General features: G+C 39.3%; 2 protein-coding genes across 2 annotated transcripts; one reads left to right on the top strand and one right to left on the bottom strand.

Annotated features, from left to right (window-relative positions):
- Positions 1-953: 953 nt before the first annotated feature.
- Positions 954-8,525, bottom strand: LOC122010328 (general transcription factor 3C polypeptide 5-like). The gene is made up of 14 exons (XM_042566819.1): positions 8,305-8,525; positions 7,976-8,219; positions 7,775-7,867; positions 7,550-7,640; positions 6,898-6,964; positions 6,018-6,060; positions 4,915-5,086; positions 4,606-4,704; positions 3,574-3,642; positions 2,659-2,809; positions 1,865-2,069; positions 1,646-1,779; positions 1,529-1,559; positions 954-1,274 (listed from the first exon to the last, which is right to left on the bottom strand). The coding sequence occupies exons 1-14, from the start codon at positions 8,461-8,463 to the stop codon at positions 1,093-1,095; spliced, it is 1,740 nt and encodes a 579-aa protein (XP_042422753.1). The 5' UTR covers positions 8,464-8,525; the 3' UTR covers positions 954-1,092.
- A 279-nt stretch (positions 8,526-8,804) lies between these two features.
- On the top strand, positions 8,805-10,518 carry LOC122007786 (DNA repair protein XRCC1-like). The gene is made up of 2 exons (XM_042563313.1): positions 8,805-8,939; positions 9,156-10,518. Exon 2 carries the CDS (start codon positions 9,169-9,171, stop codon positions 10,441-10,443), a length of 1,275 nt encoding a protein of 424 aa, XP_042419247.1. The 5' UTR covers positions 8,805-8,939; positions 9,156-9,168; the 3' UTR covers positions 10,444-10,518.
- The last annotated feature ends 2,793 nt before the right edge of the window (positions 10,519-13,311 follow it).

The raw sequence follows: 13,311 nt of genomic DNA on the forward strand, positions 1-13,311 counted from the left end.
TTTCATCAATTTCAATCAATTTCAGACAAAAACAAATGTGATGTAACTTGAAGCAAGACATAATATCTTCAAATTGGGTACCATTGACCATGCTTGATTTTTGAGAAGCAATGAACTATTAGCTACATCAGAACTACCAATGAAGAGGATGCTTCCTGCCAAATTCTTCCTAAGTCTTCCAAGCTAATGAAGATCTAGAAACCATGATTCGTTGGGTTTTTGATGGGTGACCATTGGGATGACGAACTTCGTCGATTGTTAAGTGTGGAAGCATTTTCAAATGGGGATTTTAACAAGAGGATAGCATTCTGAAAAGCTCGAGTAGTGCGATAAATATCTGTCAAACACGAGGCGCGGAGACCGATGGAGCAGTCTTATGCCAATATGAGTAGTATTTGGTTCTGACATTATGCCGAACACCTTCTCCATGTCGTTGCATAGAGAACAATGTTGCAGCGTTGCCTGAAATCGCTGGGCAAGAGTAGCAAAGCGCCTGAAGAGGTTGCATGGAGTAGCAATTACCCGCAACAATGTGCGCAGCCTCCAGGCGAACAAAATTGGCGACTGCGACAACAGCTCCATTTTCGTGTATTTATATGTACCTCTCTCCATATCCGTAAGATCACACCATCGAAAATTTTCCCAACGAACCCACTCTATCTAAATCAGCCCAGTGGTTCGATAATAGAAGAAAAAGAAAAATGCGAGAGGTACAATTAGAGAAAGTCCCCCCTTTCGGTGCATATTTTTGACCTTTTTAAGTTAAAAGAACTCCAAATCACTCCAAGATCAAAACCTAAAGAACAAAAGAAAGGGTATTTTGAAAATACACTGCGATTTAAGTATTTTGAAACTATGCGATCGAGTATGTGAAATGAATAATAATAAAAACTTGCTCACATGGTTTAATAAATTGCCGAAAAAACAACTTAAAAACCGATCACAATTTTGCATAAGGATTGTCTCTAATTTCAGCTTTGGATTAGAATAAACATTATATGTGATACAAAGAAAAACCAATATGATTGTTTTTGAATGAAAGAAGAGAAGCTAAGTAATTACACGGTGGTGTTGTAAGAAGAGAGAAACCCCCTAGTCAGCAAATAGATCTTCATTGTCATCACTGTCTTGTTCAAATATCTGGTATTCGTCATCGCTGCCGCCGTCGGCACCTAGGACTTTGTCGGGCTGTTGATACTCAGTTCTTTTGTTAAATGGAAAACCCCGCAAGAGCTCCTCCAAGTAAGCATTTGGTACTTCCTCTCCCATTTCATCTGTTTAATATATAGGAACTCCCAATTATAGCAAAATTATTTGTATCCATAACATAGAGAAATACACCACTACGACTACGGATCATATATTTGAATGAGAAGCGTCTAGTTTCAATCATAGTTACTAGATTCAAACTGTTGAACATGCAAGTTTTAGGTAGATTTTGGCGGGAGAAGATGAAGATGATCAGTATTAGGTGTAGTAAATCAGAATTAGAAGTAAAAGACTTTAGTCTTAGGGGATAGAGCGATACCATTATCAGGGAAGATGCCACCTTCGCGTGCCTATAGCCAGAAATTTCACACAGATAATTAGCGTAATAAACGATCATAATCACAAGTACACGGAAAAACCAAAGATAATGATATACCAGGGTTGGTGATTCATATCCATCGAATTCTTCCTCCTCTTCATTGTCGGTATAAATATTCTCCAGAGCATCCTGATTTGCATGCCCTTGATCATTACATGGGGTAGATCTCACCTCAGCCAAGCAATTGGTATCTGTAAGTAATAACATAGATTACAATATTCCACCAGAAAATAAAGTGATCAATTCAATAAGGCCTCAATGTAATAAAAGGCAAACCTTTCTCTACAAGTTGATCCTCTTTTGCAACTTTAGGCTTCTTTTTTCTGATCGAAAGTCCAGTCTTGCACTTTGCTAGAAGTTCACGTGTATAATTTATCAACTCCGCTGCTGCAGCTTTATTTGGACATACCGACAGGTACTGGAGACTCACATGTAATCTCAGGATTCTTAGAATTGAACCTAAAAACCAACCTGATTCATCCTGCACAAAAACAAAACAAAAAAAAAAGGTAAAAAAACATTCTTTTAGATGTCCAGTAGAAAGTTTCTAGAAGAAGAATTTTAGATGTTAAAATCTGTCTAGTGCAAACATCATTTTTTTTCATTTATTAATTTCTAAATTTACATTTCATATATTTAACCTTAGTTCTGATTAATTAAAAACCTTAGTTTCTGCAATTGTCTCCTTAATTGAAGTTTCAAACTTGTTCTAACTGGACAAAACCATAAATATACCATCATTTGCTAATCACATACACAGTGGAGGAAGAGGATTAATTCAAATCCGACTAGTAAGTTCATCAAATATCAGTTACATGATTCATCAGTTACACTCCAAAATCCTGATGTTTATAAATAATAATTACATGATAATATTTGAGTTCTGTAATGTTTTTACTAGATACACCTTTTCCAAATACAAGTTTTCTTTTGAAGAGGCTAGCATGAATTTTACTTGAACTCTAAAGGATGATTACCAAACTTGCCATCTCAAGAATAATTTAACAATGATCATTAATGATATATCCACAAACATTAACTTACAAAAAAAAACAGAGGACAAAACTTACTGTACATGTTTTCTGTTGTGTAGGCTTTCTTATTTCTTGCTGAATATAGTCATCATCTAGTTCCGCGAGTTGCAAGCAAGTGAAAGTCTTAGAAGGCCATACTTGAAAGTGGCAAAGCTCTTTCTGTGTCGGATTTGGTGCATGTTCAATCCTACCAAATTATAAAGTATAGGGAAATTTTTTTTCACTAACCAACAAGAAGAAAAATCAACAACTTATCGAGGTACAGGTACGCATTCAGATGCATATGTATCTTTACATGAATAAGTCGTTGCTTTGACTGCTAGGAAGACCATGGATATAAAACCAACTTTGATTATTGTTTTACTAGTTGTGGGATTTTACAAAGTTGAGATCTGTTAGGAAACATCCTACGGGGCAATTTGAAAAGTATTGTACTAACCCAAATAATTTGTTAAAATTGGACTTGGTAAACACTTCAGCTAGCAAGCTTGAAGCTGCTAGAATGTTCAATTAGATATAGAAAGTTGAAGTAAGCTTGATCATAGAAAAAAAGTGTCCTTTCTAGCAGATATGGACTACTTAGCTATATACAAAGTTACAAATTGATATAATGGTAGTCTGATGATGCTGAATAAACTTCATCCAAAAATTGACTATTTCAGCAGAAGATGCTGTTTCAACAATGATTTAATCCTGAATTTTATGAAACTTTTTTTACTTGTTCTACAATTATTCTAGGATGTTGCAAATTCAGCTTCCTCTCAAAATCTCATTTTTGAACAGCAGCTACCAATCTCCAAAAAATCAGAATATCCATGAATTATGGAGATTCCACTACCTTAACCACTGAACTAGGGAGATCTATCATGCTTCTCTCAAGTAAAATTAATATAATTGCAATAAATCATAACAGTAGTTAGAGAAAATCCAGCATGGACAGATAAAACTCACTCAGCTTTTGAACTCGTAATCTCAGAACATCTTAATTGCAGAGGCACTCGAAAATCAACCTTCTGGAATCTGTTGAAAGGAATATGACATATTGACAAATGAGAAGAATATCCAGCAGATGAACAAGAAAGGCAATAGAAAAAATAAATTCAGAAGAAGAAAAAAAATAGACTTACAACACTGTTAATTAGTTAACTAGATGCCCTTTGAAGTTCATTTAACAAATCCATATAAGGAAACAACTACTTCGCGGGGATACCGCGACATTCACTAGACACATGTAAAAAAATATATCCATAACAAGGCCTTTATCAAACAGAAGGGCAAGTTCGTGTGTATGACGAGTATTGCAACTTATCATTAATTCTTAGGGCAATAAATGCACATCACATAATTCAGAAGATTCTGAAGACGGGATCAAAAATAGGAGAAAAGGTAAATTGTCTTCTTAATCACAATGAACAACAGCGAGGAAAAGGGCAAACTGCAAATAATTAACAACAATCATGTAGTGTAACAAATGACTTGACATCCAAACAAAAGGCCTGTAACAAGATGAAAAAATTAAAATCAAGCTCACAGATTACCACTTGAGAGTCGTAGTTCAAAGATTAAGATATGTACATGGATAAGAGAGAATTCCATGTAGCATCACATGAAATGATAGCTAATAGCAAGGATAATACCAAAACCATATTAAAAGAAAGAACATGAGATTGACAGGCATATCAAAAAGCCTTGAAAAAAAAACTATTACAATTCCAATCAACCTACTGCACTATGCTTATGAATGACATGAATACACAAAGTTAAAAGTAGATACATGCTGTAATAGTAGCTATTGCATACGATATTTTTTTCCATCCACAAACTAGCAAGAATTTTTCATGTCTGACAAGTAGTTGAGAAGTACAAAAGGTATATTATATGATGTTGAAATTATCAGTTAGTTTATAGAACACAGTATAAAGTCTTTTGTATCCTCATGGAAAGAAAAAAGCATAAATTAAGGGAAAAAGGAATGTTTCTTACATCCGTGACTCAGGATCAATGCGAGGATCATATCCTTTTCTGATCCAGAAACGTCCAAATGGTCCAGTAGAGAAGTAGTATCCAGCTCTAAAGAGAAGCCTGAGAATATCAAGAAATCATGAACAAAATGCTAAAAAAATGTCATAATCACATATCATAATGAAAATATAACAGCAAAATATAAAGCATCGTACACAACGAGCACAAGATAAACTGTAATTTTAAACTGAGCCATATGAGAATCATCTTGCCATCTCAATAATTCTAGTCTATTGTGAAGAATGTTTTAGAAAACAAGAAAAGAAATACCTTTTCAGATGGTTTGCAGAAACCTGATGGCCATCATGCCGTAGGCGCTCATAAAGTGACCATCTAGGCCATATTGGTTTCTCTTTGAAAAGATTTGATACAGCAAACTGGCACTCCCATTCAATTGTGTCTTTTGAAATGTGATCTTCCCAGTTAAACAATTTAGGAATTTTTATGAACCTTAAGGATGACAAAAAGAAAAGGAAAGAATGCAATGGAAATCATGGGAAGTATTTTGACTAACAAAATCCCCAACTTTGAAGAGATAGATCAAATAAAAGCAATAAGTTAGATGGTCTAGTCTCCACAAAACGGAGAGATGATTACTGCATGGGGCATTGCCACCAAGACTCCAAGAGGTCTAGAGGTCAATTCCTAACAAGGTTCCTATGCAATGGTCACTGTTCAAAAGACAAAAAAAAAGTCTCTACGAATGACTGTGGGACTGGTCGTGTGGGGCGCCCGAGGTCAGCGCATGACTTGTTGCCACCAATAAGTCAGATGATCTAAACATGTACAATCACAGAAGCTAATTATCCTTAACTTCAGCTTTGGAATGTCAATATCCACATCACTATACAGATGTATTAAAAGGTCTCTTGAGTTTCAGTTCAGAACCATATTTGTTATCAAATTTCATCTAGTGACTCCGTGAAGTTGAAAACGAACTAGAATTAAAGGCACATTCTGTTCACTCATGGTTTGCCAAATCGAGATCAGGATCAGGATTTGTATGTTAAAGCATATCCAAGCAAATGGTACACTGGATATGGAAACTTATTCAAAGATCATTTCAAGCTGAAGAAACACCAAATAAATAGGTAATCAAGCGATCACAAATAAGCAAGCATTGTAAACACAGGCCTTAAAAGCAAATATATTGTCTTCTTCTATAGGATGACCTGTCTTGCCTAGTCAAGAATCTATTTATCTAATAACAATGACTAAAAAGAAAATGCTTTTTACTAACCACATGTAGGCTCCAACAAAATGATTGCTAACAAGTATTCTCAAGTCAAATTCAGTTTAATAGAAAACACAAGAAGGTGAATTGCCATACAAGTTCCTATGTAACATAAAGAGGCAAATGTCCAAAAGGATATTTTCTATTTCAAAAGGGATTGCAAGACAGGGCTCAATGTACATCTGCAAAAATAAGAAAACACATTTAATAACAAAGAGATATATGCATAAGGCATGGAAGATCAAAGTCAGACTAATATGTGGGGTAAAAAAACCATGGAAAGCTACAATTTGGAAGATAATACCACAGAAGTATAAAACAAGCTTCAGTAAACCTTTAGTAGAATATGTGATGGTTAAGAAACAATCAAAGAAAAAATCAGAAAGGATGTTCAAGGATTCATAAGCCACAACTTGAAGTGTTTAATCAATTTGAAAGTCACATCAATTTTGACCCCAACAAAAACAACCAATAAACTTTTTTTTTTGTACCCTTTTGCGCAATCTCATGATTCTATCTATTCATTCTATTGTCATGAAAAGACAAAAAAAAGTATAGGATATTTTGTATATGTTGATCGTGGACTACTTGGCCCCCCTTGACAACATTGTTGACAGCATTGTTATGTAAAAATGAAAGAGGGTGCTTGCTATTTCCCTATTCTTCAGGGTTTTCATTGCACTCCATTCGGAGATGATTAGTGAAATTAAGCATGCACAAATTTATTATATCATTCACAGAAAAGTTTTCTCATCAGGTATCACTGGACCTGAGAGTCAACACAATTAAACCATAAGTCTCATTCAGACATGCTATAGTGTTTCAAATGGTCTTTTCTTATATGTCCTTATGGAGTGATGCACGATTGTGCATGAATGCTAATATCAGTCATCAAGGATTTTGGATAGCATTGCAAAAGTGAGATTTGCATGAATAATGAAATGTGAACAGTCAATAATGATGTGTATATGTATATAAACACTAAATATGGTTTGGCACTGAAATCCAAGGGAAGGTACCTCCCACTTATGTTCCATGACTCCCTTTTGAATGCTCTTGGAGAACAATTTTGCTGGTGGGTTAAGCCTGCATCATTATAGAGTAGATATAAGCTAGGATATCTAACTCCATAAATATATAAGCATTGGGTGCTAGAGATGCCATCACGAAAAAAAATAGAATGAGATAGCATTAACTGCAAAAGAATTAGTTCTGGCGTCAAATAGCATGTGAAGTAGGAGCAAGTCAATGGTTAGGATATACAGTATATAAGAAATTAAAAATGGTTCTTAAAGGAAAAACTGCAAGAATAAAACAAAAACAATAACATGCAGTTCCATACAAAAAAAAAACAATTTATGTTCTTTTTTAGCAAACCAAATGCTGGGTACAACATCATTAGGAGATATTTGCATGAATTTTGATAAATCAAAAATCAAATTTAAATACATGGAAAGTTATCCATCCATGTTCTATGCCATTAATATAGCTAAATCATGAAAGAAAACTGTTAGCCGCAAAGAATGATAGTAGCTAATTGCAACTTGTCCTAGTAGTCATATACAGAGCCTCATATGGGACAGGAATACAGAAATGAGTAAGCTAGCAAATACTTCTTTGTCAATAAAGAACGAGGGTAAGTGATACATAATTACAAGAAGACTATCTTACACTATATTTTCTGGCCTGTCTTTCAGTGAAAATAGTGGTGGAACTAACATCATCACACCTGTTCCATCCATGTCAACAATACCATCCTGTTCTGTATTAAAAAAAAATGAATGGTCAACTACTAGACTATAGGAATTAGCAACAAAGAGTTAATTTGGATAGAGGGAAAACGATATCTAATTGTATGTATGATAAGTTAAATTCAAGAAGATCAATTAGCATTACCTAGTTCTGGTTCTTCATCAGACGTCCAAGGTCGCTTCTTTCCTCTTGCTTCAGCAGCATGAACGCCGATAACATACTGGTAATCTATCATTCCTGCAGCACCACCCAGATATTAAGCATAAATACCAGAAGAAAAAAAAAGCAAACAAAACTTGTCCTTTCCAGAGATAAATAAACGGCTGAACTAGAGGCAAGACCCACCTTCAAAAGTATAAGCACGATTCACCCGTGAAACAATCTCTGCCGAAAGACTCTCTTCTCCCGTCGGTTCCACTACGGGCCCGCCTTCTCCTGCCCCGCTGGAGTGCGATTGTTCCTCGCCCCTAGTCTTCCTGATCCTGAGGAGCAGACTCGTCGATGCACGAATCTCGCCGAAGGTCGGGTGAGAGTAGGGGTCCTCGGGGCGAAAGCGAAGCTCCAAATTAGAAGTTTCCGAGCTCCGCGCCTAATGGCAAGGAAAGCACATCTACAACCGGCGAAGTATAGAAATGCAGACCTCTCAAGATCGAAGCTTTAAGCGAAGTAAATACCTTAGCAATCTCGGCGAGGCCACCAAGGGTCTCGATGGCGCGCTCGGTGGAGGAAGGGTATCCCGGGTAGTGTACAGAGAAGGCGCTGGCCTCCGGAAGCACGCCGGAGACCTCGCCGTCTCTTATCACGGCGGAGGGCTTTCCCTGGTCGTCGCCCATGTACTCGACTCAGGAACTCAGCGCCGGAGGGTTTCGGGGGCCCACGAAGGATGTTCGTAGCGGAAGAGATCGAGATAAATTTAACTTTTTCGGGAAAAATATTAGTTAGACAAAATCGCCCCCATAGTTTGCTGTTTCTTAAAAAAATACTCCTAAAAGTTTCAAATGACCGTTTTACCCTTTATATAAAAATCATTAACAAATCAGAATTATAAATATTAAATATTATTTTTAAAATAATAATTAACTTGGCGCAGAGAGTGAAGTCAACCACTTTTTTTTCTATGCGAGAAAAACTAAAAGTCCAACGTTGACCCGGTCCGATCCCCTCGATCGTTGAACAGATTGGCGTTGGAAACAGCCCGCCCGACTTTTTCTCTCCTCCTTCTCGCCCACAACAAAACTAACGAACAATCTGCAAATTAAAAATCCCCTTTCGCTTCGAGGATCATGGATTCATCATCGTTTCTCTCCAGGTGCAAAGATTATGATATTCCTCTAATTTATTGATTTACTGATAGATTCTGTGGAGAGATTTTTTTTTTTAAAGAATTGTTGATGATATATATCTTATCGTCTTCTTCTTTACTTTTTCTTTAAATTATTCTAATTGATTTGTTTGTTACGGAAAGTTTTCGATTTTTTGCGTTGCAAATCCGAGTAATTTTTCGGAATATATTTCGATCCTACAGTAGTTGACTTGGCATGGCTTCCTCGAGAGCAAGCGCTCACCTGAAGAAGACTACGTCGATCTCATCGTCTCAAACCAGTCCCGATGAGATTCACCGGCGGCGCGCAGCCAAACCGTCGGCCTTGGGTTCGCCTCAGAGGGAGACGACTGTTACGCCGCAGCACAAGCCTTTGATTCGATCCGCCACCGACAGCGCCGCCAAAGTTGGGAGAACCCGTACCCCACCGCAAACTGCAGCCGTACCCGCAGCCGCCAATAAATCGCGTACTCCGGGTGCAGCTAGAAAGCCGGCGGAGAAGCCTCCGTCGCCGTCACGCCAACCTCTTAAATCGCCGTCGAGGACGAATGCGACCGCCAAAGACAAGACGCCGAAACCTGCCACTTCCACCGCTTCGCGGGTTGTAGCGTCTTCAAGGCCAGGGAGCGTATCGGAGAAAGCGACCAGAGCTCCGAGGGCCGGCGTTGGCGGGGCTCAATCGACCGCGAAGGTGCGTAGTCCGGCGAGAAACGTCGTGGCCGGACAAAAGGTGTCCAGTACTTCGGTGGCCGACGCTACCCGAAGGGCAGCATCAATCGAGGAGCCGTCGGTTACAACTGACCCAGTTCATCTCGTCGTCACTTCCTCGGAAAGCCATGTCTCCGGTGAGTGCAATGGCATCGTCGAGGGAAAAGCCGAAACCAAGGAAGAAACAGTACTCACTGAGACTGACGAAGCCATCGAAGAAGAGAATATAAACTTAGAATCTCAACGACCAGAGCAGCACGGTTCGCCGGAGCAAAATCTCGACGGAAGCAGAGTGCTTGAGATTTCCAACGAGGAACCGCCGGCTGATGAGAGCATCGAACAGCCTCGCCGAGATGAAACAGAAGGCGCGAATTTAACGATGCCTGAACCGCGCGCGGTCGATGTCGAGGAGACTGGAAGCGACGTATCTCCGGCGGCAGAGTCAACTATGGAGAAGATTGAGGCCGAGGCAGATCATGCCAGAAAGGCTCCAGCGCCGGCGCGGGCAGAGTCTAGGAGGGCGGCGCTAGATGAGAACGGAGGGGAGGCGGCGCCGACGCTGATGGTGTTTAAGAAGCCAACGTTCTTGCAGGCGAAGAAGAAAGAGGAGAAGGTGAGCAACGACGTGATCGAGGAGACCTGGAGCAAACTGTTGGAGAAGAGGAAGAGCAAGGTGAGGGCTCTGGTCGGAGCATTCGAGACGGTCATCTCGCTGCAGGATGAAGGTCAACCTGGTCAAAGCCCGGAGACAACCTCCGACAAAGAGCCAACGGATTCAACTTAGAGATCAGGGTTGTGGCCGCCTTCTCCTTCTCCTTATCTTTCTCTCTGCTGATTAAACATGTAATTGGAGTGGTGATGATTCATGTACAGTTCTGTGTTGAATGCTTTGGATTCTTTCTTCGATCTTATTTGTTTAATTTATAATCTTTTTTTATAACTATTTCTTGAATAAACGATAACGAAGGATCGGTATATAGATAATTTTCATATCGGTGAGATAGGGGAGAAATTATTTGATCCCGTCCGAAAGTTGAGTCGGACAGAGGTTGACTGCGCTGTCGATGGTATTGACGGAAAGTCGTCGAGACGCCTGGTTGATCTTGCACCTACCGGAAGGGTTCTTACGAGCGGATGCCGGGGGTGGTGACGGGGACGATGACGCGAGGGCTCTACGCACACTCAGACAAGCTCCCTCTGTGTTAGAGACCAAGAACCAGGGAAAAAGTCTCTGGCTCAGGTACTCCGACGCTCAAGTCAGGTACTTTTTTCCCAAAAGCACAGTGAAAGGACGAAAAGTAAAAGACGAGAATGAAAAGATGAGTGAGTGTACCTGTGTAGAGACAAAACCTCCCTTTTTATATGACAGTGGATGTTTCTGGAGTCGGACGAGTGTCAGGGAATATCGGGTGTTAGGATTTGTCTGACGGTGAATGACACGTGACATCTTTTTATAGGTCTGAGGAGGAATCAGGAGGCAACGAGTCACAGACCGTTAGCATATTCCCTGACATGTGGTGATTATTCTCTGACGGGTTGTTACGATTCTCTAGCTTGATTGTCGCATAGTGTCTGTTCACTCTGGTATGTTAACCTTAGACTGGCCCTTCGTACCTATAAATCTTGACCCGTATGCCCAGACTTGCCTTCCCTGGTACATTCCCCGGCTTGTGTTTGTTATCTCACAAATCTAAATCTGTATGTCCCGCCCTACATTTGATATTCAGTCTATCTCAATAGGTCCAGATCTGCGTCTACCGCCCTGCCAATCGAGGTCTTTGCTTATCGTTCCTTAAGTCTCGTCCCGTATGTACGACCATGTTCCGTATATTACCCTGACCTGTAAGCCTTCGTCCACATATCCTGACCTGTACGTCTTTAGTCCGTGTATCCTGTTCTGCGTATCTTGTCTTGTAGATCCCGGCCTGTAAGCCCTAGTCCACATATCTCGACCTGTATGTCTTTGGTCCACATATCCTGCTCTGCGATTCTTGGTTTGTGTGTCTCGACCTGTACACCTGGGTCCATGTATCCTATTCCACAAATCTATAAGTCCTGACATGTAACCCTTGGTTTGCATATCCCGATCTGTACGCTTTGGTCCATGTATCCTGTGCCGCAAGTATATAAGTCCTGGCCCGTAATCCTTGGTTTGCATATCCCGACCTGTACGCTTTGATCCATGTATCCTATGTCGTAAATCTACAAGTCATGCCCTGTAATTCTTGATTTGCATATCCCGACCTATACGCTTTGGTCCGTGTATCCTGTGTCGCGAGTCTATAAATTCTGCCCTGTAATCCTTGGTTTGCATATCCCGACCTGTACGTTTTGGTCCGTGTATCCTGTGTCGCAAGTCTATAAATCCTGACCTGTAGGTCTTACCTTCCGAGTTCCTATTTGACATATAGGCTTAACTCCAGAATGTCACTTGTGCCTGACCAGGACCATCCTGTAATCTGGCCCTTTGAACCCAACGCAGGCCGAACTTTTGACCTCCACGTAGGTCGGATTTCGACCATCATGTAGGCTTGACTTCTGATCGCCACGTGAGCTTAACTTTTGATTGTCTCGTGAGCTTGACTTCTGACCGCCCTGTGGACTTGACTTCCGACCACGTTTGTTGTCCGATCTCACTATCATGCATCGTATCATTATTGAATTGAAATCGGAATTCAATTTTAATTTATCGATTGCTCATATTACTGTTAGATAATTTTCACATCGGAGATAGAGGAGAAATTATTAAATTGAAATGGAAATTCAACTTTAATTTATTGGTTGAGTGATATAAGAAGATAATCTTAGACCGTCAAGCAAGGATAGATGAGCTAAATGATTGAGTAGCTTGGAAGACTTACTAAGATCTGAGATTGAGATAAGAGATTGAGATGTTTGCCAAAACAAAGGCTGAAATGTCCACCAAGACATGGAACCGAGATATTTGTCAAGACCCAAAAAGAAGATACTGAGGTTTGATGCGATTTTCTTAAAATAGATTCGTCATCCTCCAACATTGCTTTAAGATTATAATAGGTGTCTATTTCTCAGGATACCACGAAGAAACCACTATCACAATCTAACACTGATTGTTCATGACAAACTGAGAATGTACTTAGGTGCTATCATCGGATGACTGCTGATCAAAATGAATCAGCAATGAAGAAAGACGGAGAATAAAAGTGGAGGATTCTCTATTTTGCTATTGCATTTCCCTTCTCTTCATTTTTCTCAAGATCTAACCTCGTTATATAAAAGCGTCAACCTTTTAGAGGTGTTAAATGGTTGATTAAAGGTCATTACCATCCAGATCAAAATGTTAACCATAGTCGGTTATTTCACCCGAGAGGTTATGAATATGCTATTAACATCAGTTATGCATTTGAACTTATAGTAAAAATGATCTGGCATTTGACACGTATATATCGTGATCACATATGAGTCAACTTGATTTAGTGTAATCTGAATCCTGAATTTACATCTCCTATAAATCTATGTGTGACAGAGAGTCGTTCCCCATACATTTATTCACAACATTAATACGTATCAATCAATATAAACCAATAACAATGTCTTGAAATTTTTAATATAAAATTAAAATTTAATTCACAATAAAATCTCTTTTCTCTCTCTTATGTATTATTCAATTGTC

The sequence above is a fragment of the Zingiber officinale genome, chromosome 8A (genome assembly GCF_018446385.1).
Source record: "Zingiber officinale cultivar Zhangliang chromosome 8A, Zo_v1.1, whole genome shotgun sequence".
Lineage (NCBI taxonomy): Eukaryota > Viridiplantae > Streptophyta > Magnoliopsida > Zingiberales > Zingiberaceae > Zingiber > Zingiber officinale.

Bases quoted from the DNA above. Each gene is read 5' to 3' on its own strand.
- LOC122010328 (XM_042566819.1), bottom strand. From the start codon at position 8,463: ATGGGCGACGACCAGGGAAAGCCCTCCGCCGTGATAAGAGACGGCGAG. The intron at 6,061-6,897 runs GTACCTTCCCTT...TTATTTTTGCAG, and splicing joins TCATGGAACATAAGTGGGAG to ATGTACATTGAGCCCTGTCT. The intron at 5,087-6,017 runs ATATCCTTTTGG...TAAGGTTCATAA, and splicing joins AATCCCTTTTGAAATAGAAA to AAATTCCTAAATTGTTTAAC.
- LOC122007786 (XM_042563313.1), top strand. From the start codon at position 9,169: ATGGCTTCCTCGAGAGCAAGCGCTCACCTGAAGAAGACTACGTCGATC.